This window comes from Marmota flaviventris, chromosome 11, assembly GCF_047511675.1.
Source record: "Marmota flaviventris isolate mMarFla1 chromosome 11, mMarFla1.hap1, whole genome shotgun sequence".
In the NCBI taxonomy this organism is placed as follows: Eukaryota; Metazoa; Chordata; class Mammalia; order Rodentia; family Sciuridae; genus Marmota; species Marmota flaviventris.
The window spans coordinates 33,457,369-33,485,080 of record NC_092508.1 but is presented as its reverse complement, the minus strand read 5'-3'; the positions used below and the strand labels follow the sequence as shown (position 1 = coordinate 33,485,080).

Below are 27,712 nucleotides of genomic sequence, written 5' to 3'. Positions count from 1 at the left end.
AGAGTCAGGGGTACAAGGGTACACTGCAGAAGTGAGATGGGCATGGTTAAAAATGATAACATGAAGGAATTCGTGGAATTGTTCTATATTTTGGCTGTGATGACCAATACACAGATTTACACAAAAGATACAACTGTATAGAAATTAAAACTCAGAAAATCCAAATAAGATGGGTGGGTGATCCATTTCAACATCCTGGCTGTGACATTAATACTACAGTTTCACAAAGTGTTATTGGGAGACACTGACAAAGTATACAAAGGATCTCACTATATTATTTTTTTTATAATCAATTAATTCTGTTCGTCTCCTTGAAAATTCTCATTTAAAAATGTTTTGGAGGGGGCTGGAGTTGTGGCTCAGCAGTGGAGTGCTCACCTAGCATGTGTGAGGCACAGGGTTCAATCCTCAGCTCCACATATAAATAAATAAAATAAAGGTATTGTGTCCATCAACAACTGAAAAAATATTTTTAGAAAATGTTGTGGAGGGGGAAAAAAGGTAAGGAAACCAATTTAAACTAAGAGATAAGGGAGACAAAACCAAAAATAAATGTGTACACCTTGACTACACCTTCAGAAACAAATGGGAAAATCTGAGAATGGACTGGATATTAGATATTATAGAATTATTGTTTTCCAACTGTTTTAATAGCATTGTACTTACACAAACAAGTGTCCTTATTTTTAGAGCCACATGCTGAAATGCCATGATTTTAGCAATTTATTTTCAGGACTTTGAAACAAAAAAAAGAACATACAAAGAAAAGACAAATGATGCAATTGTTAACAATGATTAAATCTAGGTTGATCTATATTAGTTACTGTTATACTGTCTCTCAACATTCTGTTTTGATCAATTTCAAATAAAAAGCCCTCAGGGTTCACCTAGCTGTGGCTTTTTCTGGGGGCCCCATCTCCACCGGTGGAAATCCCATATATCCTATAAACTTCTTGCTCACAGCATCCTATTAATCTGACCCACAATTCCCTCCTAGGTTCTTCTATTCCTATGCCTACCTATGGCTAACTACATTACATGAGCCTCTAGAAGGCTACCACTGTTTTTGTTTGTTTGTTTGTTTGTTTTTTGTCTTCCCACAAACCTAAACCTCATCCTTAGAGAATCTAATTCAAATATGTCTGATATTCTCATCTATAGTCATAGTGATCTGCCTTGATCACAGTGAGATTATTCCCTAAATCCTGGGGCATTCATTTGCAATAAAATTTCTTTCCTGCTTCCCAATCATCATAGTCAAAGGAATCTTTAACAGACACTTAGGTTTTCCCTGATGAAGGATTTGTTCAAGAGCACCAGTGGTTCTAGGATTTTGTACCTGCCTGGGGTCATCAGGAGATTTGAAGTCCAGGTCATATTTCCCAGACCTGAAAGAATTCTAAGACAACCATACTCATGCCAGCTTTCCCAGTTGCATTCCATAGCAGCTCCAGGCTTCTTTATTCTCTAGGACTTTAGGAGCAAATTTAACAGCTCAGACAACACATTTGCTATCTTATAGTTCTGAGTATCAAGTCTGATGTGGGGTATCATAGGGCCAAAATCAAGAGCTGCATTCCTTTCTGGAGGCTCTAAGAAAAGATGTTTCTTTGTTCATCTGGGATGTTGGCAGAATTCAGTTTCTTGCAGGTTTGGGACCAAGATCTCTGTTTCCTTGCTGACTGTTGGCCAAAGGTTTTTCTCTATTCCTCTGAGGACACTCACATTCCTTCTCTCACAGACCTCTCCTGCATCTTCAAATCAGCAACATCACAACTAGCATCTCTCTCTCTCTTTGACCAAGACATGAAGGTTCTCTGCTTTTAAGACTCATAAGATTATACTAGGTCATCTGGATAATACAGAATACTCTCCCATTTCAAGGCTCATTACCTTAATCTCGTCTACAAAATCTCTCTTGCTGTATAAGGTAATATATTCACAGATTCCAGGGATTAAGACATAGACATCTTTAGTGGCCACTGTTCAACCTATCCCAATCCTCCAGTAGCAGAGCCCCCATATTTCTCCTTGGTGACAGACTTCAGGTATGATAAGCCTCAGCAATAATGAGCATGGCTTCCCTGCAGTTTGCTGACAGGGAAGATCATGAACCCCTATACTGCCCACCTTGTTCAGCATGAGAATCATGCAGACAGCAGGGAAAGCTGGAACTGGCAGAATGACTTCCGAGTTGCCAGGATTCACAGTTCTGTGACAGCAGGGCAAACAGCTGTTTAGCAGCTCCAGCCTTACCAACAGCAAAAGACATTTCTACATGGTGCTGCCATCAGAATCAGACCGCTTCTCAGGGCCATCTGTCTCCGTTATCAATTTATCAGTCCTCTTCTATTCCACAACCTTTAATGCTTGCTAATCAGTTCAGGCACAATAGTTTTATGGATGTGCTGAACAGCCTTTAAGTCACCTCTTCACCCAGCAAATTTTATCATTGTCTTGAGCTGTTGAATCTCACAAATGCCAGGTGAGGAACCACTGGATACAGCCCTGAAGATACCTTTTTCAGTGCAGGATCCACCTCAAGAGTAGGATTTCCTAGAAAGCCAAAGATCTCTCCAGCAAAGAGTTTGCGAATAGGGATGGTGAATTTCTATCCATATTTCTTGTTACTCAAAACAAGAAACAAGAAAGGATACTGCAGCGGTCAATCAGAAGTGTTAGCTCAACAAGCTCACAGGCCTCCTGAGCATCTGACTGGCTCAGCTTCTCTTTTGCTATGTATGTTTTGTTTTTTTTTTTAATATTTTTTTAGGTGTCAATGAACATTTATTTTATTTATTATATGTGGTGCTGGGAATTGAACCTAGGGCCTCACACGTGCTAGGCAAGTGCTCTGCCACTGAGCCACAACCCTAGCCCTGCTATGTTTGTTTTTTAAAGTTCCCTAACCAGATATGGAAATCACTGGTACAAATTTCAAAGGAAAATTAACATTTTAGGTTATAAAATTTTCAAACAAAAAGATATACTTCCATTTTATTAGCCATAAGAAAAGCATCTTTCAGGCTAAATTACATCATATTATAATTATTTCATGACACACAACCACTAAGCCAGATTCAAAGAAGACAAGTTTCATATTTCAATTTGTTCAATAAGGAGACATCAAAAATAAATAATGAAGGCCTTTTTTTCCCTTCTAGCCTATTCCCTAAATTTAACACCAAAGTCATGGGTTTTCCAGAATTAGTGCTTTTTCAGATAATGCTTATGAAAATAACTAATTTGAAAGAATAAAAAATAAACTCTTTTACCTGCTGGTTTCTGGCTCATTATCTCCTTTGTCATTAAGATGATAATACTATAGAAATTAATGTTTAAGTATAAATTGAGGTACAAATTTAACATTTTCCATAATTTTGAGAAAATTTCCAGTATTATATAACAAAAAACAACTAAAAATACACATATAAAATACACTTATAAAAATACACTTAAAAACAAAAATGGAAAAAATACTGCATCATTATTCCTTTGAACATGAGTTGGTATTATGAAGAGGCTTTGATTTCTGTATCAGGATATTCATCCACATCAGAGAAGAACATTAACTCTGGAGAAGAAAATGGAGAGATCATATTTAAAAGTGGTTTCCCAGTATCTCACAAAGATTTACAAAGCTTAGTTATAAACAGACTCTTAAAATATTGCCATAATACATAGTAACACAAACCCTCAAGTACAAGTAAGAATTCTTGACAGTGAAATCTTATTTAAAAAGTGAGCTAATAATAAACTTACAAATTTTACTTTTTTTTCTTTTTTTTAGTTGTTGATAGACCTTTATTTTATTTATTTTTAAAGAATCAAACCCAGTGCCTCACACATGCCAGGCAAGTGTGCTACTGCTGAGCCATAGCCACAGCCCCACATTTTACATTTTTAAATGTTTAAGTTTTAAATTTATCATAAAGCCTGAAATAAAACTATATAATATAATAGAAAATATATTAAGTCTTAACAGGAAATTTAATTCACTAGACAAGGATCATTGTACAGATAAAAAGTCTAATTTTATAGTGATCATATAATCTAAAGTGTAAGGAACATATATGAAGGAAGGACTTGGAACTAATATTAGGTGTGTAGTAGGGTATGTTGAATGTGTTATTCCATTGGATCACCAAAACAATCCAATAAACTAGGCATTGTCCTCATTCTATATTTATTCTCTATTTAGAATATATGTTATATGACTCACATGGCCCTAAAAAAGAGCAGGTTTCTAGATATATTTACTGTACAATACATACTTTATGATTTAGACTGAATATTGCACAAGCCAGCCAGATGTATCTTTAGTCCCAACCACAGCATAGGATGGTATCAGTTGACATTTTTTATAATTAAACTATTACTTAGCATAGATAATGTAATTCATCAAAATGCCAAGAAATATAAAAAAGAAAACTGTGAGAATCTAGTAAAATAGATTCCTCTGATGTAAGTAACTAGATGAAAAATTCTTTGAATAATCAAAACTATACTGAGAGAAAAATAACAAAATATATAGAGCAGAAGACTTTTAAAAAATATTTTAAGTACATCAAAATGAATAAAGCAACAGGATATTTACTGGAGCAACTTGAGAATTGCAACGCAAAAGGTACACTTATGAATGAAAATACATAAGAAGATAATAGTCTTTGTCCTGGCTTTTATAAATAAAAATGATGGGAAGATTCTCCATTCTCACACTTCTGGGACAAACAAATTGTATTAATCAATCAAATAAAAAATAATAACCAAATTCCATAAAATATCCACAAGAAAGATTTAAGGGTAGAAATGTAGAACACCTGTCAAGGAAGTGCAATGTGCACTACTAAGCAGTTCCTAATACATGCTGCTAGGCTAGCAGTCTGCTAGCACTCTTCTTGTCAGGTGTTCAAAAAGGGCCTGGCTGTAAAGATTAGTAAATCTCACTAGACACTGGGCATGTTAAAGGTAAGATAACTAAATACTATGTTAGACCATGAAGGGTTAAGGATTTGTGCCAACAGCAAAGAAAACAATCAAGATTGCAAAGAGAGAGCCTACTGAATGGGAGAAAATCTTTGCCACCTGCACCTTAGATAGAACATTAATCTCCAGGATATATAATGAACTCAAAAAACTTAACAACTAAAAAACAAATAACTCAATCAATAAATGGGCAAAAGAACTGAGCAGACACTTCACAGAAGAAATAAAAATGGTCAACAAATATATGAAAAAAATGTTCAACATCTCTAATAATTAGAGAAATGCAAATTAAAACTACACTGAGATTCTATCTCTAGTCAGAATGGCGATTATCAAGAATATAAGTAACAATAAATGTTGGTGAAGATGCAGGGGAAAAGGTACACTCATACATTGCTAGTGGGGCTACAAATTGGTGCAACCAGTCTGGAAAGCAATATGGAGATTGCTCAGAAAACTTGGAATGCAACCACCATTTGACCCAGTTATCCCACTTCTCAGTATATACCCAAAGGACTTAAAATCAGCATAGTACAGTGGTGCAGCCACATTAATGTTTAAAGCAGCCCAATTCATAATAGCTAAGCTATGAAACCAACCAAGGTGCCCTTCAATAGATGAATGGATGAAGAAAGGGTAGAGCACTGGCCTAGCATGTGAGAGGCACTGGGATCAATTCTCAGGACCACATATAAATAAATGAACAAAATAACTAAAAACAGGTTTTTTTTAAGTTTCTTTAAAAAATGTGGTATATATACACAATGGAATATTACTCAGCCATAAAAAGAATGACTTTATGACTTTTGCTGGTAAATGGAGGGATCTGAAGACTATCAATGCTCATTGAAATACGCCACATATATGTGACAATAGAGTGTATTTTGACATATTATATAAATATGGAGTATGACTTATTCTAATTTCTAATTAATTATTTAGATTATGTCACATATATCTAAAAAGAACAAATTTTTTAAAGAGGAAATATCCACAAGCAAATGTTCCAAAAAGTCTGAGTAGGGTCTGTGAGCTACATTATGACTGTGTCCCGCTTTCCCAAACATCACTTCTGCTCCCCTTATACAAAGAAGTCAAAAGGCAAGCCTAGTTTCAAGGAAAATGTAATTACACCCCATCTTTCAATGAGAAGAGTAGCAGTCTTTATAGTCATCTCTAACTTACCACATAAAATAAATAAATATACTAAAAAAATTTAAAGAATTTTTGCCAAGTAGAGGAAGTGATAAGAATAATTTATTTGAATATGTATCTGACAGAGACAATATGGATAAAGCACAATTTATTTTAAGTTTAGAAATACTTTCATCAGAAAGATACTAAGAATAGCAAAGAACAAAGAATTTCTATAAATTACTTGAAGATTCCAAGAGGAGAAATACCTTTTGATTATGCAAAAGTTCAGCAGATGCCCCCCATTCATTTCCACCCTCCCGCTCTCTAGGTCCTTCTCCATGCTTCTCCTGTCACTCTGTTAGACCACTTTATTTTTACTCTTTTTGAACTATTTTATTTTGAATATATCTTTGTTTTAAAATATTATAAGATTTATGAAATAATTAGAGAAGATTTCAGGATATTTTGTATCATTTTCTCTTGAATACCTTCACTAAGATCCATGCCTGGCCTATAAGACAAAAAAAGCCAAGATAATCCAACAAGAAGAGCCACCACCAGATTCACCACAATCCATGGCTGGAGAATCTGTTCCTCAATTCCTGCTGCCCTGGAGATATAGAAACACTCATTAGAAACATCTTTATTTTGGTTTATATACCCAAATGCGGTTATTTTACGAATTTGGGGTGGGGGAAGCAGTAAAATAACAAAACATGAAATAAAATATAACTTCCCTATGAAGTACACTATATACATCAGGAGAATAAGGTTCAAAGGTTATTCAAACTGTAAATAGATCTGCTGTTAACATTAACATAAATGGAAAGTTAGTGTTCCCAAAATGTTTCCTAAAAGTTTCCCTTCCAACTACCATGACCTTTTTCTTCAATTTAGTATCTTTCCCATTCCCAAGCCACTCTCCCAAGGACTGTCCCTCTGAGTTTAAACTCGAACCTCAGGGTCCTGTCAGCTCTATGTTTGGCCACTAATCTGCAAACGTTGGCTCTCCCTACTCTTCTCTTTCTAGCATGCTTGGTTTTCTGAATCTATTCCAACCACTCTCTTCCATCCAGTCCATCACATGATGACTTATTTTAAAGATCTAATTTTTAAAAATTTTTTTTTAGTTGTAGATGGACACAATATCTTTATTTGATTTATTTTTATGTGGTACTGAGAATCAAACCCAGTGCCTCACACATGCTAGGCAAGCACTCTACCACTGAGCCACCACCCCAGCCCCCTAAATATACTTTTGAAAAGAAGACATTTTATTTAAAATGGAGGCATTTATAACAATAGCTATCAATTAACCAAAGGAATAGGGATTTCCTTTCCTTATTTTTGGAAATCAAAACAGGGTCTTAATATTATTTATAAATGAAAACAAAAAGAATGGAAGGGCCAGGCACAGTAGCATACATTTGTAATCCCATTGGCTTGGGGAGGCTGAGACAGAAGAATGGCGAGTTCAAAGCCAGCCTCAGCAACTCAAGGAGGCTCTAAGCAACTCAGCAAGACCCTGTCTCTAAATAAAATACAAAAAAGGGCTGAGGATATGGCTCCATGGTTAAGTGCCCTGGGTTCAATTCCTGGAACCAAAAAAAGCATAGAAGGAAAAATTCCATTATTTCCACTATTGCTGTTATTACCATTAACATGTTACTATAAATTCTTACCAGAGGCTACCATTAACAGAAGAAGGCGTATAAAGGTGGATTCTGTCACTTGTCATTTGCTGACTCAGAGATAGTATAAGAGCAGTCAAGTACACTGAGAAAAAGACAGATAAAATTGCTAATGATTTTTAACGACTCAAGTTTATTTTGACCTATATATTTCTTTAAGGTCAAAAATACTATATACTTTAGTGAGTGATGGTATCAAAGACATTCACTTGATCAATTTCAATAGAGAGCCTTATAGTATTTTTCAAGAACACAATACAGTCCTTTAGATGCTATTTTATCATTAAAACTAATAAGAACCTAGAAGATCTTTTAAGGAATTAAATGAACTTTCTCAAGGTTCCAAAACTAGCTCTATTAATATTCTCATAATCTAGAATAAAATGTATTCTAAATTACCAGAAAGATACCAAATGGTGCTTGCTACCAAAAGGTTGATTCTGTTTAATGTAAAGTTGAAAATAAAAAAAAAAACTAAAAGTTTTTAAAAATACTAAAAATTCTAAATATAGAACACAAGTTAAACTTTTATTTATTTGTTTCTTTTTAGTGCTAGGGATTGAACCCAGGTCCTCATGTACAAATGAAACCTTTACAAGATATTTAGATGAACCTCTAGTGAAAAATAACATCAAAATTATATCTACCGTGTTTTTAATTACAAATTCACTAAACATCTATAGGTAGTGATTTCTAAGTAATAATATAAACTTTTTTAAAAATAAGATTATATTTTTCCTGGGTCAAAATTACAATATAATTCAAGTATTACATAGTTATAAAATACTCACAGAAAGACGCTAAAGCTGTTGGATCCAGGGCAAAAAAATTTCGGATTGCTACTGATGTTTTAGCAAAGTCAATTCTAGAAAATACAAAAGCTTTCATCACAGTGCAATTGTAAACTTTTAATAAAATTTACTTTTATATATTTTTTTCCTTTTTTATTCTATTACCAAATATATTGTTTAGTACTAGGCTTTACATATCTATAATTTATACTTACACAAGAATATTTTCTTTACAAAGGCCACACAAAATACCTAACTAGAAGGCTATCTTAGGAAACATTATTCTGCAGTTTAGACATACTGAAGAAACAAATTATACTTGATCTGTAAAATTCATTAGCTTCTACCTTTTTCTATTACCCATATCATTAGGTTACAAAGAGGGGTATATGTGCATTTAATGGATTATATTGCATTCCCTCCAAAAATATGGTGAACTCCTAACTTCTGGTACTTATAAACATGACCTTATTTGGAAATAGGGTCTTTGCAGATGTAATAATGTTAAAATAAGTCACCCTGATTCAAAGACTGGCTTAAAAATGGTAAAGAAATACTAATATTCTATAATTCTATTTTTAAAACTGACATACTCAGAGACACATTTCTTTCAGCATTTTCTCTTGAATAAAAGTTAGAGGAATATTTAGTCACAACATCTTACCTGTCAAAAGCTGAAACTGTACTTAAAGCCAAAAGTAAGTAAAGGAGACTCTGGAATGGATACGCTAAGGTCTTATATTGTTGCAAAAGGTTGGAGAGGTCAGACAGCTGATCTCCAGCTAGAACATATATCACGACAATATTCCATACAGCACAGCCAGCCAAGAAGCCATGAGAAAACAGACCAATCATCCTGCATGAAAAAGGGTTAACTATTATACACAAACTACTTAAGTAAAAGGCTGAAATATTTTTAAATTTTTTCACATAAAAGAATAAAATTCGACATATTATCAAAACTAAAAACAAGACTGTGTGTGTATGTGTATGCAAGCATGTGTGTGCATGCGCTCAGTAATTGAAGCCAGGGCCTCATGCATTCTAGGCAAGTGCTATACTACAGAGCTACATCTCCAGCCCCAAGCCTGTTCTTTTTCTTTACACTAATTGGTAAGTAGTGTAACTTTATTGGAAGGCTTAAAAAATAATTTTTATAACCCATTTTAAATTGCAATTACATTAACAGAATTAAACAGCTAAGACTTTTCTTTCATTTTAAATTATGAAACCCAGTTAATATTTATCTTAAGTTCAATAAAAGCAGCCACCTAAAAGCTCGGTGTACTGAAAGTGCCACATCTCTGGTGGTCCAGGAAGGCTTCATGTCCATTGACACATCTATGTTTTCTGTGGTCTTGATCAATTCTGAACGATCAGCAGCCTGGAATCGCCCTAAACACACAGAATACAATTATGAAAAACTAGCAAGAGAGAATCTATTATTTCATACTTAAGAAGCTTCATCCTAAGACTGAAATGTTGCTGTTTTTCCATATAAAAATCTCTTTGACTCATACCTTTTTTCTTTTTTTTTTCTTTGTGTGTGTGTGGGGTGTTACTTCATCATACAATTTCTTCATCTTTTTAAAAGATAAGCAACGTCAATGCACTTCTCAACAAATTGATGTTAAAGTAACAATTTTAGGAATCAATTATATTTAATAATAAACTTTCAACTCAAAGTCTAAAAACCTTAACATGACATAGTCTATAAAATTCAGATTTAGAGATTTAAGAAGTATTAAAGTTTAAATGCCTATACTATCAACGTTAAGCCAATATTTGAAAACCAATTAATTTCTTAGGAAAAGACACCAAGATGTATAGCGTGGCTTTCTGTAATGACAAAAAGAAATTAATTGTTTCATAAATCTATCTTAAGATTATCCAGAGCATATCCATAGGAGTAGGACATGGTCATGATCACACTTGGGGCAGGATTTCTTAAACATTGTAATATGAAGTGAATATGTCCCACAAAATTCATAGGCTTGAGCTCAACCCCAGTGTGCTAGTATTTGGAAGAGGTACCATGGGAAGTAATCAGGCTTACATGAGGTCACAAGGGTGGGTCCCATGTTGGGATTAGTGTCCTTTTAAGTAGAGGAAGAGACCAGAGCTCTCTCCACCATATAAAATGACATCTGCAAGCCAGGAAAAGAGCCATCACCAAAAATAGAATCTGCCAGCACCTATCTTGGACTTCCCAGTTTCCAGAACCATAAGAAATAAGTGTCTGTTGTTATTGCAGCAGCCAAAGTTAAAATTAACTGCAAGCCCAGTCTTTTTGTTGTTGTTGTTGTTCTAATTAGTTATGCATGAGAGTAGAATGCATTTTGATACATCATAAATAAGTGAAGTGTAATTTCTCATTTGTCCGGTTATATATGATGTAGAGTTACAAAGGTCATGTAATCATATCTGCACATAGGGTACTAATGTCTGATTCATTCTTCTATCATTCCTACCCCTATGACCTTTCCCCTCCCTTCCTTCCCTCCCTTCACTCCCCTTTCTAGTCCAAAATACCTCTACTCCCCCCTTATTGTGAATTAGCATCCACATATCAGATAAAACATTTGGCCTTTGGTTCTTTGAGATTGGGTTATTTTGCTTAGCATAATATTCTCTAGTTTCACCCATTTACTGGAAAATGCCATAATTTCATTCTTCTTTAAGACTGAGTAATATTCCATTGTATATATATAAACCACAGTTTCTTTATCCATTCATCTGTTGAAGGGCACCAAAATTGGTTCCATAGTTTAGCTATTGTGAATTGAGCGGCTATAAACATGATACGGCTGTGTCACTGTGGTATGCTGATTTTAAGTCCTTTGGGTATAAACTAGAAGTGGGATGACTGGATCAAATGGTGTTTCCATTCCAATTTTCTGAGGAATCTCCATATTGCTTTCCAGAGTGGTTGCACCAATTTGTAGTCCCATCAGCAATGTTTGAGTGTGCCCTTTTCCCCCATCCTCACCAACATTTATTATTGCTTATATTCTTGATAATTGCCATTCTGACTAGAGTGAGATAGAATCTCAGTGTAGTTTTGATTTGCATTTCTCTAATTGCTAGAGATGTTGAACATTTTTTCATATATTTGTTGACCATTTGTATTTATTATTCTGTGAAGTGTCTGCTCAGTTCCTTTGCCCATTTATTTATTGATTGGGTTATTTGTTTTTTAGGTGTTAAGTTTTTTGAGTTCTTTATATATCCTAGAGATTAATGTTCTATCTGAGGTGTGTGTGGTAAAGATTTTTTTCCATTCTGTAGGCTCTTTCTTCATATTACTGTTTCCTTTGCTGTGAAGACGCTTTTCAGTTCAATTCTTGCACTTTAAAAGTCTTGTTAAGGAAATCAGTTCCTAAGCCAACACAGTATAGATTTGGGCTTACTTTTACTTCCAGTAGGCACAGGGTCTTTAGTCTAATGCCTAGGCCCTTCATCCACTTTGAGTTTTATGCATGGTGAGAGATAGGGGTTTAATTTCATTTTGCTACATATGTATTTCCAGTTTTCCCAGCACCATTTGTTGAAGAGGCTATCTTTTCTCCAACGTATGTTTTTGGCACCTTTCTCTAGTATGAGATAACTGTATTTATGTGGATTTGTCTCTGTGTCTTCTATTCCGTACCATTGGTCTTCTTGCCTGTTTTGGTGAATACTATGCCATTTTTGTTACTATATCTATGTAGTATAAGCGAGCATCTGGTATTGTGATGCCTCCTGCTTCACTTTTCTTGCTAAGGATTGCTTTGGCTATTCTGGGCCTCTTATTTTTCCAGATAACTTTCATGATTGCTTTTTCTATTTCTATGAAGAATGTCATTAGAAACTTAACAGGAATTGAATGAAATCTGTATAACACTTTTGGTAGTATGGTCATTTTGATGTTAATTCTGCCTATCCTAGAACACGGAAGATGTTTCCATCTTCTAAGGTCTTCTTTAATCTCTCTCTTTAGTGTTCTGTAGTTTTCATTGTAGAGGTCTTTTACTTCTTTTGTTAGATTGAGTCCCCATTTTTTTTTTTTTTGAGGCTATTGTGAATTAATTAGAAATTAATTAGAAATTAGGAATTAGTTTTCCTAATTTCTCTTTCAGTGGATTCATCACTGATGTAGAGGAACACATTTGATTTATAGGTGTAATTTTTTTATCCTACTACTTTGCTAAATGCATTTATTAGTTCTATAATGTTTCTGATGGAATTTTTTGGATCTTCTAAATATAGAATCATGTCATCAGCAAATAGTGATTGTTTTGAGTTCCTCTTTTCATATCTGTATCCCTTTAATTTCTTTCTTCTAATTGCTCTGGCAAGCCCAGTCTTATAAGCAGTACATGCTACACAACATCAGAACTATTTTTCCAAAAAATATATATTTAGCTACAAAGTTGTATTTCTTATTCAATATGGTAGTATCATCATGTAGTTTCTCTTTTGTTTTTACTTGAGTTATACTATTACCTGCCCTACTACCATAACCACTACCAATTGACAAAAACTGATTAAGAACAATAAAACATGAAGAAATGGTTGGGAATGGGGGGAGATATAAAAATTACTCATAACTCACAATGAACCGGCATTAATATTCTGGTATATTTCCTTCAAGTCTTTTGTCCTATGCATTTTTCTATATTTGAGATCAAACTGTGTATATGTATGTGGGAGATAATTTTTCATTAGAATCTTCCCATGAAATGAAAAATTCTCTCTGAAGATTTTAATACCACAAAATAGGTTATTATAGACAAAGCCTAGCCTTCTGAAATCACTCCCCTTATTTTACATTTAGGGTTGTCCAGTTTTCACTCTCCTGATAAAGTGTGGTGATAAATTCAGTATATAAATTACTGTCCACTTTTTTTTCAGATTGCAGAAATATAATTAGAAGGTCAAAGGATTTCCTTACATAATTTTTAAAGAGGTAATGTTACAAAATAAGAAACTACTTACGGCTTTTTTCCACAAATACTTTGCCTACAGGCTGGCTAATTCCAGTGGGTGCAGTGAATCTGGACTGTTGTTCTGAAGTTGTTTGCTCATCAGTAATTATGTCTTCATCTTCTACTCCTAGTTCATTGGCATACTGTAACTGTGCTCTCTGGGTTTTCCTGTAATCAGGGAGAACATTAGGTTAAAAAAAAAAAAAAAAGGATTCTTGAATTTTTAAAGAGTCCAAGACTTAGAGTCAAGAAATAGTTTTTTACTCAAATGAGTAAAACATTTCTCTGGGCCTCAGTTTTCTCATCTGGAAAATGTAGATATTTCCAGACTTAAAATTATATGATTCCATATATAAATCAATCACTTTGTAGGGTCACTTTCAAATAAAAATATGTTACATAACTTTCAGGGTATTTCTTACATCATTCTATTTTACCCAAGACAATCTCCTGTGCTAAAACACATAGTATTACTATTGTTAAAATAATCATAATTCAAATTCTAGTAACATGAGGAGATAAATCAAATGGCCTAATTTATTACCTTTAATATCTAATTTTTTGTAATTTATATAAAATAGTCTATTATTTCTTAGAGATGACTCCTTAGGTTTTTATTTAAGTACAATATTGATTTTTTTTCCTTTCTTAGTTTTTACCTCTTTTCAAATTTAATAGTAGGTTGGTCTGATATTTCATAATGCTAGAGATATACCAAAAAATATTGACCTAATAAGAAACTACCCTTGGTAGCTCTGAATTAAACATCTGAATAATCCTAGAGAAGATTTGGAAGGATAAATAAACTATTACTTTGTCTTCCTTCGTGGTTTTGGAATAACAGCCTCCTCAGCTGGCTCTGCATCAATACCATTTTCATTTCGTAATAAAGATGGATTAGATGTCTTCTTCTGAGTGAAAGAAGTCTCCAGCTCTGAAAATAAAATAAACTATATTTTCAATGACTAAAAGGTAACAATAAAAGTAATGTACAAGACTCTTGTAAGACAAGAGAATTTTAATGGGGCTAAATTTTTTTTTTACTCTTACAAATTCTTAATTTCTGAAAGCTGACATCTATAAATTCTCAACATCTAATTCAAGATAGCAATGCCAAACAGATGGATAAGAGTTAAGTGATCTTAACACCCAGAGTTGGGTTATCTCCAGGTCTAGTGATTTGCTAGAAAGATTCACACAACTCAGAAGCCATGACATGCACTACTACAGTTTATTACAGCAAAAGAATAAAAAGTAGACAGTGCAAAGTTCAGACAAAATCAGGTATAAGATTCTAATAGTCCTCTAATAGTAGCATCAAACAGGATGCATTAATTCCTCCAGAACTGAGTTATCACAACACATGGGGTCTACTCCCTGCCATAGAGACTTAGTACCCAAGGTTTTCATTGAGGGCTAATCAATAGGCTTAGCACATGCCAAAATTCCAGATTCCCAGGAGTTCAGCATAAACTATACTTCATGCACAACTGCACAATGAGCTACCCTTATAGTTTTATGTCAGCGTAAAGAAGTGCTTACCATCTAAGTTCCCATATACTAAAGACCAATCTCACAAGCAAGCCTTGTTAAGAATAGCAGTATCAACTCTCTATGTTAACTCCTTTCTGCACCCAAGGTAGGTATTACGTTTAAATGAGTCAACAGAGACTTCTAACCTTCTAGCTACTCTTCCTTCCTGGAAATATTGGCTCCCAAGAATGCCCTTAAATCCATTCAAATTCAATTTGAATAAAACAATTCTATCCTCAGCTGGAAAGACTATATAAGCAGTGGATCCTACAGTGATCACTCTAAGCAAAAGAAAACAAAATTTTAAAATCTTGCAATTCAGAAAGCTCAACCTGCAAGGTGGAGTACACTCAGGATAGTGACAGGTCTTTACTGAATCCAAGCTTAGTTGGATCCTGAGTTTTCTGAAATTGGTCATTTCTGTTACAGACATTTTTTTTTTTTTGCAAACTATAAAACTTGTTATTAATATCCATCTTAATTTTCAAATCTGCCTGTCAATTGAATTACAAAAAGGGTAGCTTTTATTAAACTATATTTAGAGTCAGTGATAAATTATTTCACTGAAATAAAACTCTGGGAATTGTTCCTGGTTTGTTTTTCCTTCTGCTCTCTTCTGCTTTTGCCTTTTCCTCATACTCCATACTCCAGGCTCTGTGGCATCCACTTCAACTTGTCTTCCAAAACTGTGCTGCATTCCCCTCTCTTTTCTATTATTTTTTTATCCTATTATTATTTTTTTTTAATTTTTTTTTTAAATTTTTTATTGTTGGTTGTTCAAAACATTACATAGTTCTTGATATATCATATTTCACACTTTGATTCAAGTGGGTTATGAGCTCCCAATTTTCCCCATATACAGATTGCAGAATCACATCAGTTACACATCCATTGATTTACATATTGCCATACTAGTGTCTGTTGTGTTCTGCTGCCTTTCCTATCCTCTACTATCCCCCCTCATTTTTTTATCCTATTATTTTTTACTCCTATTTTTTTTATCCAATCAGGACCTGCTATTTTATAAGAGGACAATTAATTAGGGAAACTAAATTGTAATAAGTTACTCACAGGGGCTGATGTTAAAAGGAGAGCATTAATCTCACAATCTTATGCTCTTCCCTTTGTTTTACACTGACTAAACCTGTTTTCTTTTTTTCTATTATAAAAGCCATACATACCTCTATGTGAAAATTAGTACAATATAAATGAAAAAAATTAAAATCACTTTACTTTTTAAAAACTTTCACTTTTTTTATATACTTTTATTTTATTTGTTTATTTTCACATGGTGCCGAGGATTGAACTCAGGGTCTCACATGTGCTAGGCGAGTGCTATACTGCTGAGCCACAACCCCAGCCCCAAATCTTTCACTTTTAACACTGCTATATTCTTCCAATTCATTGTATATGTGTAAATGGAATTGTGCATTCAAAAAAAAAAAATTCAAGTCCTAACTCCAAGAAACTGTCAGTATAACTTTATTTGGAAAAACGGTCTTTGCAGATATAATCAAGTTAAGATGAAGTGAGGAGGTAATACTGGATTAGGATGAACCCTAAATCTAATGACCCATTTCTTTATATTTAAAGAGGAAAATTTGGACCCAGATACACAGGGGAAAATGTGAAGATGGAGGCAGAGATTGGCATTTTGCTGCCACATAATGCTAGAAAGACTCACAGAACTCAAAAGTCATGACACACACATTAAAGTTTATTACAGCAAAACAATAAAAAAGTAGACAGAGCAAGGTTAGACAAAATCAGGTTCAAGATTTCAATAGTCCTCTAATAGTAGAGGATTAATTCCTCCAGAACTGAGTTATCTCTACACATGGGGTATATTCCCTGCCACAGAGACTCAGCATGCAAGAATGCCAAGGATTCTTAACAATCACTAGAAGCTAGAAGATGCAAGGAAGGATTCATCGTAGAGCATTTAGGGGAAGAGCAGCCCTATCTGTGGACACCTTGATTTCATATTTTTATCGTCCAGAATACATTCCAGTTAAGCTATCCAATTTGTGGTAATTTGTTACCCGACCCCAGGAAACTAATCTGTTAAAAAAAGTTGGAATCCTCCAATGCATACTATTTTGTAACCTCTGTTTGGGATTTACCAATAGTCAGTTTTCCATATCACTGTTTCACTTTAACAATTCTTTTAAAGAAATAATTGGTTTCCGTTTATTGGCTAAATCATGTTTATTTATAGTATCATGTTGTTAAGTATTTGGTTATTACCATTTTCTACTCTTAAAATAATGTTGCTGATAACATTCTTTCATTACCATAGCTATTAGGGTTGTTTTATTTCTAGCAATCCGGACAGGCTATGTCAGTTTACACTCCCATCAGTGTTTGAGTCCATTCCTCTAAACACTGGGTTTTCTAATTTGAAAACAATCATTGCCAAAAAGCATTACCAAAAAAGATGATATAGTATTCTGTTTACCTTGTGAACAATTCATAGAATAAAGACTCAATAAGTGTCAGCTAGTGTTTTCATTATATTATCATTAACACAGAAGTTATGCTTTCTTCACTAATCTAAAATGTCTATTTCTTTCTTTTTTTTTTTTTTTTTTTTTTTTTTTTTGCAGTACTGGGGATTGAAGTCTGGGTCTTTTTAATATTTTGACTTTAAGCCTGGCCTTAAACTTGATCCACCTGCCTAAGGTTCCTGCGTCTACTGGGTTTACAGGGAAGTACCACCACACCTGGTATCACTTACTAAATTCTTATGTATACCAAGATCTGAATTTTCTGTTTTAGTCCTAAATTTGTACATGTATTATCAAAAGAGGCCTGTAACATGTTCCTGACTGAAGTCAATGGAGTTGTAGTGGTAAATATTTTAAGAAAGAAAGCAAGAAAACACCTGTGAGAAATGGATGGGGGAAAAATGAGGGTAGATATGTTATTATCATACCCCCACTCACAACTGCTAACATATAAATGAAGAAAATAAAAATCATCCTTCCTTCTTAAAAATCTACCACTGTTAACATGCTACGTCCTTCCATTCTTTGTGTTTGTGTGTGTTTTCTGTGTCAAATTGTGCTCCCCCCAACAAAAAAAAAAAAAAAAGGAAAAGAAAAAAATGTTTTCAAGTCCTAACTTCCAGAATCTATAAGTATAACTTAATTTGGAAATAAGATCTTTGCAGGGGCTGGGTTTGTGGCTCAGTGGTAGAGCATTTGCCTAGCATGTGTGAAGCACTGGGTTCAATTCTCAGCACCACATACCAATAAATAAATTTTAAAAAAGATCTTTGCAGATATAATCAAGTTAAAATGAGGTAATGCTGGATTAATTTTCTTGGTTCTTCACATACCAAGAGGTAGCCTCGTCTTCCTCTGTCTCCTTTGAACAGGAGCCTCTGGATGCTCTTTGAGTTCATTAGTTGGTGGCTCAATGCCCTCAGATGATCTATGAACAACAGTCTCATCAAAACCTTCCAAAGAAGCACTAGCTACAGGGGAAAACAGAGCAGGAAAACATGGGTAACTTGAACAGAGATTAATCAGTCTTTAAAAGATAGGAAAAAGATTAACTAAAATGTTTCCTGCAAAGTAACACTTTCTCTTTCAGAATTGGGCCTCAAATCTTATTTTCTTCCTCCTCACTTGTAACTTTAGACTTTAAGTTAAGCAAACATATAAATGAGGAAATAAGAAAGGCTGAGGAAGAAAAGAGTAGGGGAGGGCTAGAAAGAAGAATACTAGAAGGGGAGAAGGACAAAATGGTTCAGAATATTTAGAATTATCAAAAAGGTAAAAATGTTATAAAAGTTGACACCATAGAGAACTCTTCTACTTGTCTCCTGCCTTAAGAATTTTTATCAGCCTCTAATCCTTCATTATTAACCCATAATGAAGTCATCACAGATAATTAATCGGATAACAGGTAATTTATAAATCTCTTCATTTGTTCATTCATTTCAATCTCTCCCCTCATGAAATATTTTAACAGGATTTCAATAATTTCACTTGACTACATTTGCTTGCCTATCTTCTTTACAAAAAGAAGAAATAGAAATGTATTAATAAGCAAATTAAAATATATAACCTCACTAGTATTTGAGAAATGCAAACTAAAATAAACTACTTTTCACCCCATTTAATTAATTTTGAAATTAATCAAGTGAAATTTAGAAAATATAACACTCTTAAACTCTATTGGTGGTGAGAAAATAACTAATGCTTCGGTGAAAGCAATTTAGCAGAATCTATCCTTTCAGTACATTGCTGGGATCTTGTCTCTACCTGATTTGTGAGTTTTGTCACATCTCACGTCCTGGGGAAACCTGTGATCCCATGCTAAAAAGAACGTCTTACCTAGTGTAGCTTTGGTTCTGGACTTCTTTCTTTTAGGACGACTTTGTGAAACATCATCTATAAAACAAAGAACATCAACAGAAAAGCCTACCTAAAATTCAATGCAGAGGAGAGTCAAAAGAGAACTGTTGGTTGGGAATATTTTCCCTCTCTTCCCTGGATCCAGCTAACTTCTACACATTAGAAGGGAAAGGCAAGAAACTGACAAGGTCAAAGAGAACCCATAGGGTGGCATCAGTAGTACACTGATCAGTAATGTCAGAAACAGTGATAATAGAAAGTGAGTTTAACAAACGTTCATCTGACTTCCAAGCCTCTTGCACTTAGGTGTGGCCTCTGATGGGTTATAGTCAATGGGCTATGAGTAGAAGGGATATATATCTGCCTCTGGTTCTACAACCCTGAAGGTGCCTGATCTTGTCTGACTTTAAAAGCTAAGCAGATAGACCTGGTTAGCACTTGAATGGGAGAAATAATCTGTGTTACATGGAGGCCAAAACACTGAAAAAGTCATCTGCTATGTTAAGAGCAGCATGTTAAGATTAAAAAAACAAAAGATAGAAGTAACCAGGATTTCATATCATTATTGAAGAGGAAAAGGAGGGCAACTTTGTTGCCACAATGAACTTTGCAATTAACCTAATATTATTTCTAATAATCCTACATGATATTAAGTCACTGAGATTTGAAAGTGGTTAGTGTAGCATGATCTTTCCTATGCTGACTAAATGAGGGGGCAAAAAAAGGGCAATCTATCTTACAGTTATAAACTAGTCAACAGTTATGTTCTGGGTAACTTCTTTCAGGGATGAAGTGCTCTTATAATAAAGCAATCTGGTGTCATACATCATTCATAATTAATAAATGGAAGATGATTATGACTAGTAGATACTATAGTATTATCAATGACACTATTCAGATATAATTTTAAGAGAAACAAACTAAGAAATCAAACTGATTTTTATTTTTGTAGCGGGAGAGAGCACTTATTTTTGGGATATGGTCTGTGTTGCCCAGGCTGGCTTGTACTCCCAGGCTCAAGCAATCCTGCTGCCTCAGCCTCCCAAATAGCTTAGACTAGAGGTGTATATCCCCATGCCCAGCTTTCAAACTTATGTTTGAACACCAAAAACTATATTTAGAAAATTTTATATTAACAGCAAACTAACTCACCTTGAACAGCACTTCATATGACACCAACCAAATTTAATAGGCACAACAAAGACAAAAAAGGAAACTATTAATTAGAAATTTATTGCATGAATGAAAACTGACTTAAATAATTACAAATTTAAAGTAAAAATAGTTTTTATAATGTCAGCTAGTTATAAACTACCTTATCAGTAATAACTAATAAGCCTTTTAATTGCACTGCTAATAAAATAACCCCCAAATTTTCCTGAATATATTCCTTGCTGTCTATTAATAAAGTGGATTAAGCAGATTAAGAACTCTTATTTGTCACTGACTAAAATCAGCTTAAACTCTGAGGAAACTATTCTAGCAAACAAAAGAGGATCAAAATTCTGATAAACAAGACACTAAAACATTCAGAATGGATTCATTGTTCTATCATGTTGATATTCAGGCTTTCAAATAGAACTTTTAATTATAACTGTTATTTTCATGATTCAAGGATTTTTTTTTCCTTTAAAACTTTAGGAACCCTTTTCCTAAAATGTTCAGGAAGTTTTCTCTGAAGCATCATAGTTTTTTCAATGGTACTAGTCAATTTTTCCACTTTACTCATTTTACATTTTTAAAACTCAATAATGAAATTAGTGAGATTTTTACCTTGGTGCAGGTGGAAGTGCTCGTGGAGGACGCTATTGGAGAGGGGAAGAAAGAAAATTGCTTGTAAGTAAAATCCTGGAGCATCTTACCATCATGTATCTCAAGTACCATAAAGCTATCCTCTAAAAAGCCTATTGTTCAGACACAGCAGGAAAATATAATGGATCAGATGAATATCCTCAAATCTTTTGATAACTGTGTTCATCAGCAAAACCTGGGAGGTACTGATATAAATCAGATGGGTCAGTGTAAATTTGTTCTACCATTTCTAAATTTCACATAAAATTCTTTCCTTCTTACATTTCTTTCTGTCCACAAGCCAGGCCCCATTTTAAGCATTAGGGATGGGAACAAAAGAGAGATCAGTGCTTTTCTGAGCCTACATTGTAGCGATTAAGCATTAGAAGATAAAGTATATATAATAAAATACACATTTTATGATAAAATATGTAGATATGTATATATCTACATGTTATATATGATAAAATGTATATCTATATATGATAAATAAACATATATATGATTTTAAAATGAGGAGTGCTACTTAGGGAAAAGTTTCTCTGAGATACATGAGCTAAGACATGAATGAATAAGGTAATGGGCAGCAAATGCTAAATCCTTCGGGCAAAACTAAGCAAGGCTGCAGCACAGTTATCAAGAACATGTAGGAAGGAATCCGATTAATTAGGGCCTTGAAGACAAAGGGAAGAAATCTGGATTTTGTTTGAATTAAATGGGAAGCCAGTGGAAGTTTTAAGCCACATGGTAATATGCTTTTTAAAAAAATCACTTTGAATACACAGTTTAGAATGGATTTTACGACAAAAAAATGGGGGTGGGCTCAAATATGCTGCTATACATGAATAAAAAAGTGTGTGCAGTTCAGAAAGTACTACAGTTAAGAAGCATTCTGAAATATTTCAAAAATAAATACAGAAATGCCTACAAGCGAATTTAATATTCCAGGTAGCTCATGCTGCTTGCAGAAGACACTGATTCCAAAGGGTTACATTTTAGACACCCTGGTAGTCTGTCCCATTCAGCACACTACGTTCTATTTAGCAGTCCATTCAAACCCTAGTTTTAACACAAATGCTACATTATTACGACAAGACAGGATGTCTTAATACTATTCCATAGTCAAAACTACAACTGGAAAAGAATGAGAGGGCAAAGTCTGGTGAAAACACTATTCTCAAGTTCTATCCAAGGACCCAGAACCCTAGATAACTGCAGCATCTCAAAAGCCCCGCAAAAAAATGACGTTTCCTCCGTACAGAAACCTAACTTCTAAGACCCTCGAAAGTAGATGGCTCAACTGAAGACAAAAGTCCTAATAGCTCCAAAGTTACTAAGGCTCGCTTACCACCTGCTTCTTCCCCATTCCGTCTTCAGCCCAGCCAGCGACCGCCGGCCTCGGGCGCAGAGCGCCACTCTGCAGCCTGGCTGCCCGGCCTCGCGCAAGCGCAGTGCGTCATCGGGCTGCGCCTTACAGGCCGTCCAGCGCCCGTGACCCCTGAGGAAGATGTGAGGGGGACGGGGGCGCTGGGACCTAGTTTGACCTTTCCAAACCAGCACTACGGAAAAGGGGCCTCCGGATCGCGGCCAAACTGCCCGGGAGCCGAGACTCCAGCGGGGATGGGGCTGCGATCACGGTTTCCCCCATGGTTGGCTAAGTGCTTGCCGTGATTTATTGTGGTGGGGGTAGGGGTAGAGAATAGGAGAGGAGTCCTTGATTGAAAGGCTGAAAGGCCTGTCTGGGAGCTCTCGGAACCCGGGCTTTAGCTGCAGCACCGCATCCCGCCCGGGGACGGCGAAGCGACGCGTCGTCATGGCAACGCGAACTCAGGCGTCGGGAAACTTCCTGTTTGTCCCCAGCCCCTTCCCACCCTAGACAGGCTCCAGGGGCCGGTACGCACCACACGAATGCAAGGCCTCCTGATACCCGCACGCTGGAATCGGCCCTGCCCCAGGATAGCTACTGCTTTAGGGCACCCTCGGGCCCGCCAGCCCCAGGGGCAGACGCGACCCTCGCCCGCTCACCGGGTGGCCCTCCTCCAGCGGAGGCCCGGCGTGGGTCCTCATGGTGCTCTCCCCCAGGCTTCTTCGAATGCAGCGGACCAGAGCCTCGCTCTCCGCGACACCGCGGCCTACAAGACCTGCGAGATGCTGGAGCTTCGTGGCACCGGGCGAGGCCACCACCCCCTGGTCCAGATCCCCGCCCGCCCCCGATTTGACAGGCGGCTGGCTTAGAACTGAAGGAATCCGTGCCTGCCTGCCTTTTTATTAAGGCGTGCAATTCTGCTTTTCTCCAAAAAAAATTCTGCTCAACCTCCATCCTACATCAAGTTTGGAGAAACTTTTTCTCAAAGAACCACAACATAAAATCAAATCGGATCTCACATAAGTATTAAAAAAGACAATTTTCTTCGTAATTTTTTTTTTTTCCTTAGAAATGTTAAGGGCTGGAATTGTAGCTCAGTGGTAGAGTACTTGCCTAACACGTGTGAGGCTCTGGTTTTGATCCTCAACACCACATAAAACTAAATAAACAAAGATATCATGTCCATCAGCAACTAAAAATATTTTTTTAAAGGAAAAAAATGATGCCTTGCAGTGGGAACTTTGTCTCAGTGAAGACAGCCAGGAAATCGAGTCAAGGCGAGCAGGAACATACAGGCTAAGCTTTTATTGGGCCTCTACTTGGGAAGGGAGACACAGCTCCACAAGAAATAAAAGAGCTCCTTTTATTGGCTCTTAGTAGAGATGGGGTTAGGAATGTTAATTGGCTTTAGAAACTCTTCAAACTGTGAGGTCACTTCAAGCATCTTTGCCCTGTGATAGGGATGAATCGCCTGAAACCACCTTGGTTGTAATGATAGTGGATAAATGAGGCACATTTGTTATCTGAAAATCTGCGAGTGAAATGGGACCTTTTAATGGCTGTCAGGCTATGAGCCAAGGCCCAAGAGTGCTTTTGCCCTTTGTCCCTATGATGTCCCCTGATTATATCAGAAAGATAGCAATTTGTTATCTAAGTAAAAAAGAACCATAAGTATTTTTGAATCATACACTCTGCTTTATACTTAAGAAAGAGACTGGAGGCATGGTGTACATATGGAGAAAGAAAGTGATGCAAAAGATTAACAAATATACGGGCAGGGAGAGCAACTGAAAGTCTCAGATCTAGGAAAAGAAAGAAAAGTAAGTCTTTGGAATAATATCCTCATCTTATGGTGTTCTCAGATCTACAGGACTAGTCCATCATCTTTTCCAAATTTAGGCATACATATGGATGTTGGCTTTTAGGAAAATTTATGATTGTTATACCTCTGATCAGAAGAATATGTGTTCCTTGTAGCCTGATTCATAAATGACAATGGCATTTGTAGAAGTTTTGATGTTAGATATGAAATGTACATATTAGCTATTTTTGCTGATTTTGTCCAGTAGGCACTTTTTGTAAAAACAAATTTCATAAAACAAGTTTCATGAACTAAAAATACAGTTTCTGAAATTAAGTACTGTTTATTTTATTTAGGAAAGCTCTTTTTACCTGAAACTTAGACCATATGAAATCTATGAAAGGTTCTCATTTTTAGCAACTTAACATAATTCATATTTCTACCAATTTTCATATAAAGTAAAGGGAAAAAAATGCCTAAAAGCCAAACAGGTAAATCTGTGTAACCATACAATAACATATCTAACCATACATTTTAAAAAATAATAATAATTAATAAACTACAGTACTTCACAAGTTGTACACATTATAATGGGTCAAATAATACTGTTTTAGATTGCAACTGTCATTTCAGATCTCTGAAACAAGGGTATAATATTAAAACTTCAGTTTTAAGCAGGAGGCTTGATTAAGACTCAGCATCAGTGGAAATCCATGTTGCTGGTACCCACTGAGGCTCTTCCTGAGCCTTCTGTACTGCAGACAACAATTGGGCACATGCATCTTGCAAGTTGTCATTCACAATCACATGATCAAAAAACTGGCCAAACTGAATCTCTATTTTTTTGGCTAAATCCTCCATCTCTTGTAGGTCTTCATCCTTCAGAGAAAAAAATATATATATATTGATGGCACAGACTTAGTGACACAGAAATAATACACAATTTGTTATACTGTCACATTCAGTTGTGAAGTAGTTTATAAAAACATGTTAAATAGGGGCTGGGATTGTGGCTCAGCGGTAGAGCACTCGCCTAGCATGGGTGGGACCTGGGTTGGATTCTCAGTACCACATAAAAATAAAGGCATTGTGTTGTGTCCATCTACAAAAAAGATTCATATTCTCTCTATCTCTCTCTTTAAAAAACATGTTAAATAAATGCCCTCTATTCTATATTACAAAACTTACATATTTGACCTTTAGTCTTACTCAATGTCTCTCTCATCAGTATTGCAAATTTTAGGAATAGTTTATAGACAAATTACTCCTCAACTTCCCATGTAGACTTATTTTGCTCCATTATCTACATATTTGAAGCTCTCAAACCATATGTGGCATAAAACCAAAGGAAAATTACCCACTTAAATAAAATTTAAATGTAAATTTCAAATGAACATTAACCCAATAAGAATGACATTATTTTGCAGATACAAAATGACCACTTGCGACATTAGGGTAGTCTGACATATTCCTATTGCATTGGGCATACATAAATTACCTTTTGTTCTATAATGACATAATTTACCTATAATATTGTCTATTTCTTCCCTTGTGAAATGGTCCTTAAAAGAAGGTCATTTGGCCTTCATTTGTCCCTAGGCACTAAATTCATTGCTGTTGTTTTCTTAGTTGTCTACAACAATTAGAATAGCACAATTTGTTGCCAATGCAATCTTAAATGCACATATAAATGCTGGCATAGAAATATGTGGCAGTATTTCTTTACAAGGTGATAATCATACTCATGATCCAGAAATAATTTTATTAATTTGTTTAGACGGCTACAAATAAGAACACACTTTTTTTGGAAGTGTTGGAAAGGATCCCCGGGCGTCACACATACTAGACAAGTGCTCTACCACTGAACTACATTTTTTTAAATAAACCTGTCCCTTTTTAAAACTTTTTAAATTTTTATTTATTTATTTATTTGTAGTTGTAGATGGAAAGCATTCTTTTATTTGTTTCATTTTTATGTGGTGCTAAGGATTGAACCCAGGGCCTCATACATGCTAGGCCAGTGCTCTGCCACTGAACTATAGCCCCAGCCCCTAAACTACATTTTTTTTTAAATTTTGAAACAGGATATCACTAAATTACCTCAAACTTGTCAATCTCCTGCCTTAGTCTTGAGTAGCTGAGATTACAGGCAAGCACCACCACACCCGGTGAGAACACAATTTTAAATGCCCAAAAGACTCAAGAAAATACATTCATGGACTCCAGTCCAAAAGGCAAATTTAATATTCATTGAAAAAATATGATGACAAAAATAGTTAAAAATGAAAGGTAATATAAAGCCACTTTGTGCTTACTTTGGCAGCACATATACTAATAATATAATAGTATGGAGATTAGCAATGTCCTCTCTGCAAGGATAACATGGAAATTTGTGAAGTAGTCATATTTTTAATTTCAGTTTAGCAAGATGAAAAATATTTGACTCTTTACAGTAATGTGAATATACTCAACACTATTGAACTGTACACTTGGTAAAGCTGGTAGGTAGGTTTTATGTTGTGCATTTTTTACTTCCCTCACACACAAATAAGTATAATATCTTAGTCTAGGTGATGGTTGTAGGGTGCATACAACATGTAAAAATTCATTGAGCTGTACACATAAGATTTATGCACTTTAATGTATCATATCTTAGGACCCAAAACATCTCAAGTGGATTTAATTTAAATATACACATACATGCATACATACATGTATGTATGTATGTATGCTTAGTTTCTCTATTATTGCTATCATCATTAATAAGAGTTTTTATTAGGGACTGAGATTGTGGCTGAGCTCTAGAGTACTTGCCTAGCATGTGTAAAGCACTGAATTCGATCCTCAGGACCACATAAAAATAAATAAGTAAGCTGGATGGGTGGCACACGCCTTTAATCCCAGAGGCTTGGGAGACTTGAGGCAGGAGAGTTCAAAGCCAGATCAACAAAAGCAAGGTGCTAAGCAACTCAGTGAGACCCTGTCTCTAAATAAAATACAAAATAGGGATGGGTGGGGATGTGGCTCAGTGGTTGAGTGCCCCTAAGCTCAATCCTTGATACCCAAAATTAATTAATTAATTAAAAGTATTGTGTCCGTCTATAACTAAAAATATTTTTTAAAAAGTTTCTGTGAGATACTTCATATTACAAAAATACATTCACTAAAGCATTTTTAAAAATTAATGTCCAAGTAAAAATAAATGATCTGTTCAAAATATAAATATGCTTGTACATACCCATTTCTGTTTGGCTTTGCAAACTGTGGCATGAGGGTCTTTTTTAA

The 27,712-nt window shown here is 35.2% G+C and overlaps 2 protein-coding genes across 2 annotated transcripts in view; both read right to left on the bottom strand.

Moving 5' to 3' along the window:
• Tmem237 (transmembrane protein 237) lies at window positions 1-23,418 on the bottom strand. Its single transcript, XM_071619294.1, has 13 exons — window positions 23,286-23,418; window positions 21,243-21,274; window positions 20,622-20,632; window positions 19,449-19,505; window positions 18,446-18,583; window positions 14,386-14,506; window positions 13,583-13,740; window positions 9,877-10,000; window positions 9,270-9,461; window positions 8,606-8,679; window positions 7,806-7,899; window positions 6,612-6,733; window positions 1-3,574 (listed from the first exon to the last, which is right to left on the bottom strand). The coding sequence occupies exons 1-13, from the start codon at window positions 23,325-23,327 to the stop codon at window positions 3,513-3,515; spliced, it is 1,227 nt and encodes a 408-aa protein (XP_071475395.1). The 5' UTR covers window positions 23,328-23,418; the 3' UTR covers window positions 1-3,512.
• A 1,696-nt stretch (window positions 23,419-25,114) lies between these two features.
• Mpp4 (MAGUK p55 scaffold protein 4) overlaps window positions 25,115-27,712 on the bottom strand; it is a 40,999-nt gene continuing 38,401 nt past the window's right edge. The window contains exon 21 of the mRNA XM_027941996.1: window positions 25,115-25,306. Coding sequence (XP_027797797.1) covers window positions 25,115-25,306 — 192 coding nt within the window. The remainder of the gene's footprint in view (window positions 25,307-27,712) is intronic.

What these genes read in the sequence shown, in the direction of transcription:
- Tmem237 (XM_071619294.1), bottom strand. Translation starts at nt 23,327, where the DNA reads ATGAGGACCCACGCCGGGCCTCCGCTGGAGGAGGGCCACCCG. An exon ending in AAACCACGAAGGAAGACAAA is followed by an intron (nt 13,741 to 14,385) that starts GTAATAGTTTAT and finishes CCCTGATTACAG; the next exon opens with GAAAACCCAGAGAGCACAGT. An exon ending in ACAGTTTCAGCTTTTGACAG is followed by an intron (nt 8,680 to 9,269) that starts GTAAGATGTTGT and finishes TGTATTTTCTAG; the next exon opens with AATTGACTTTGCTAAAACAT.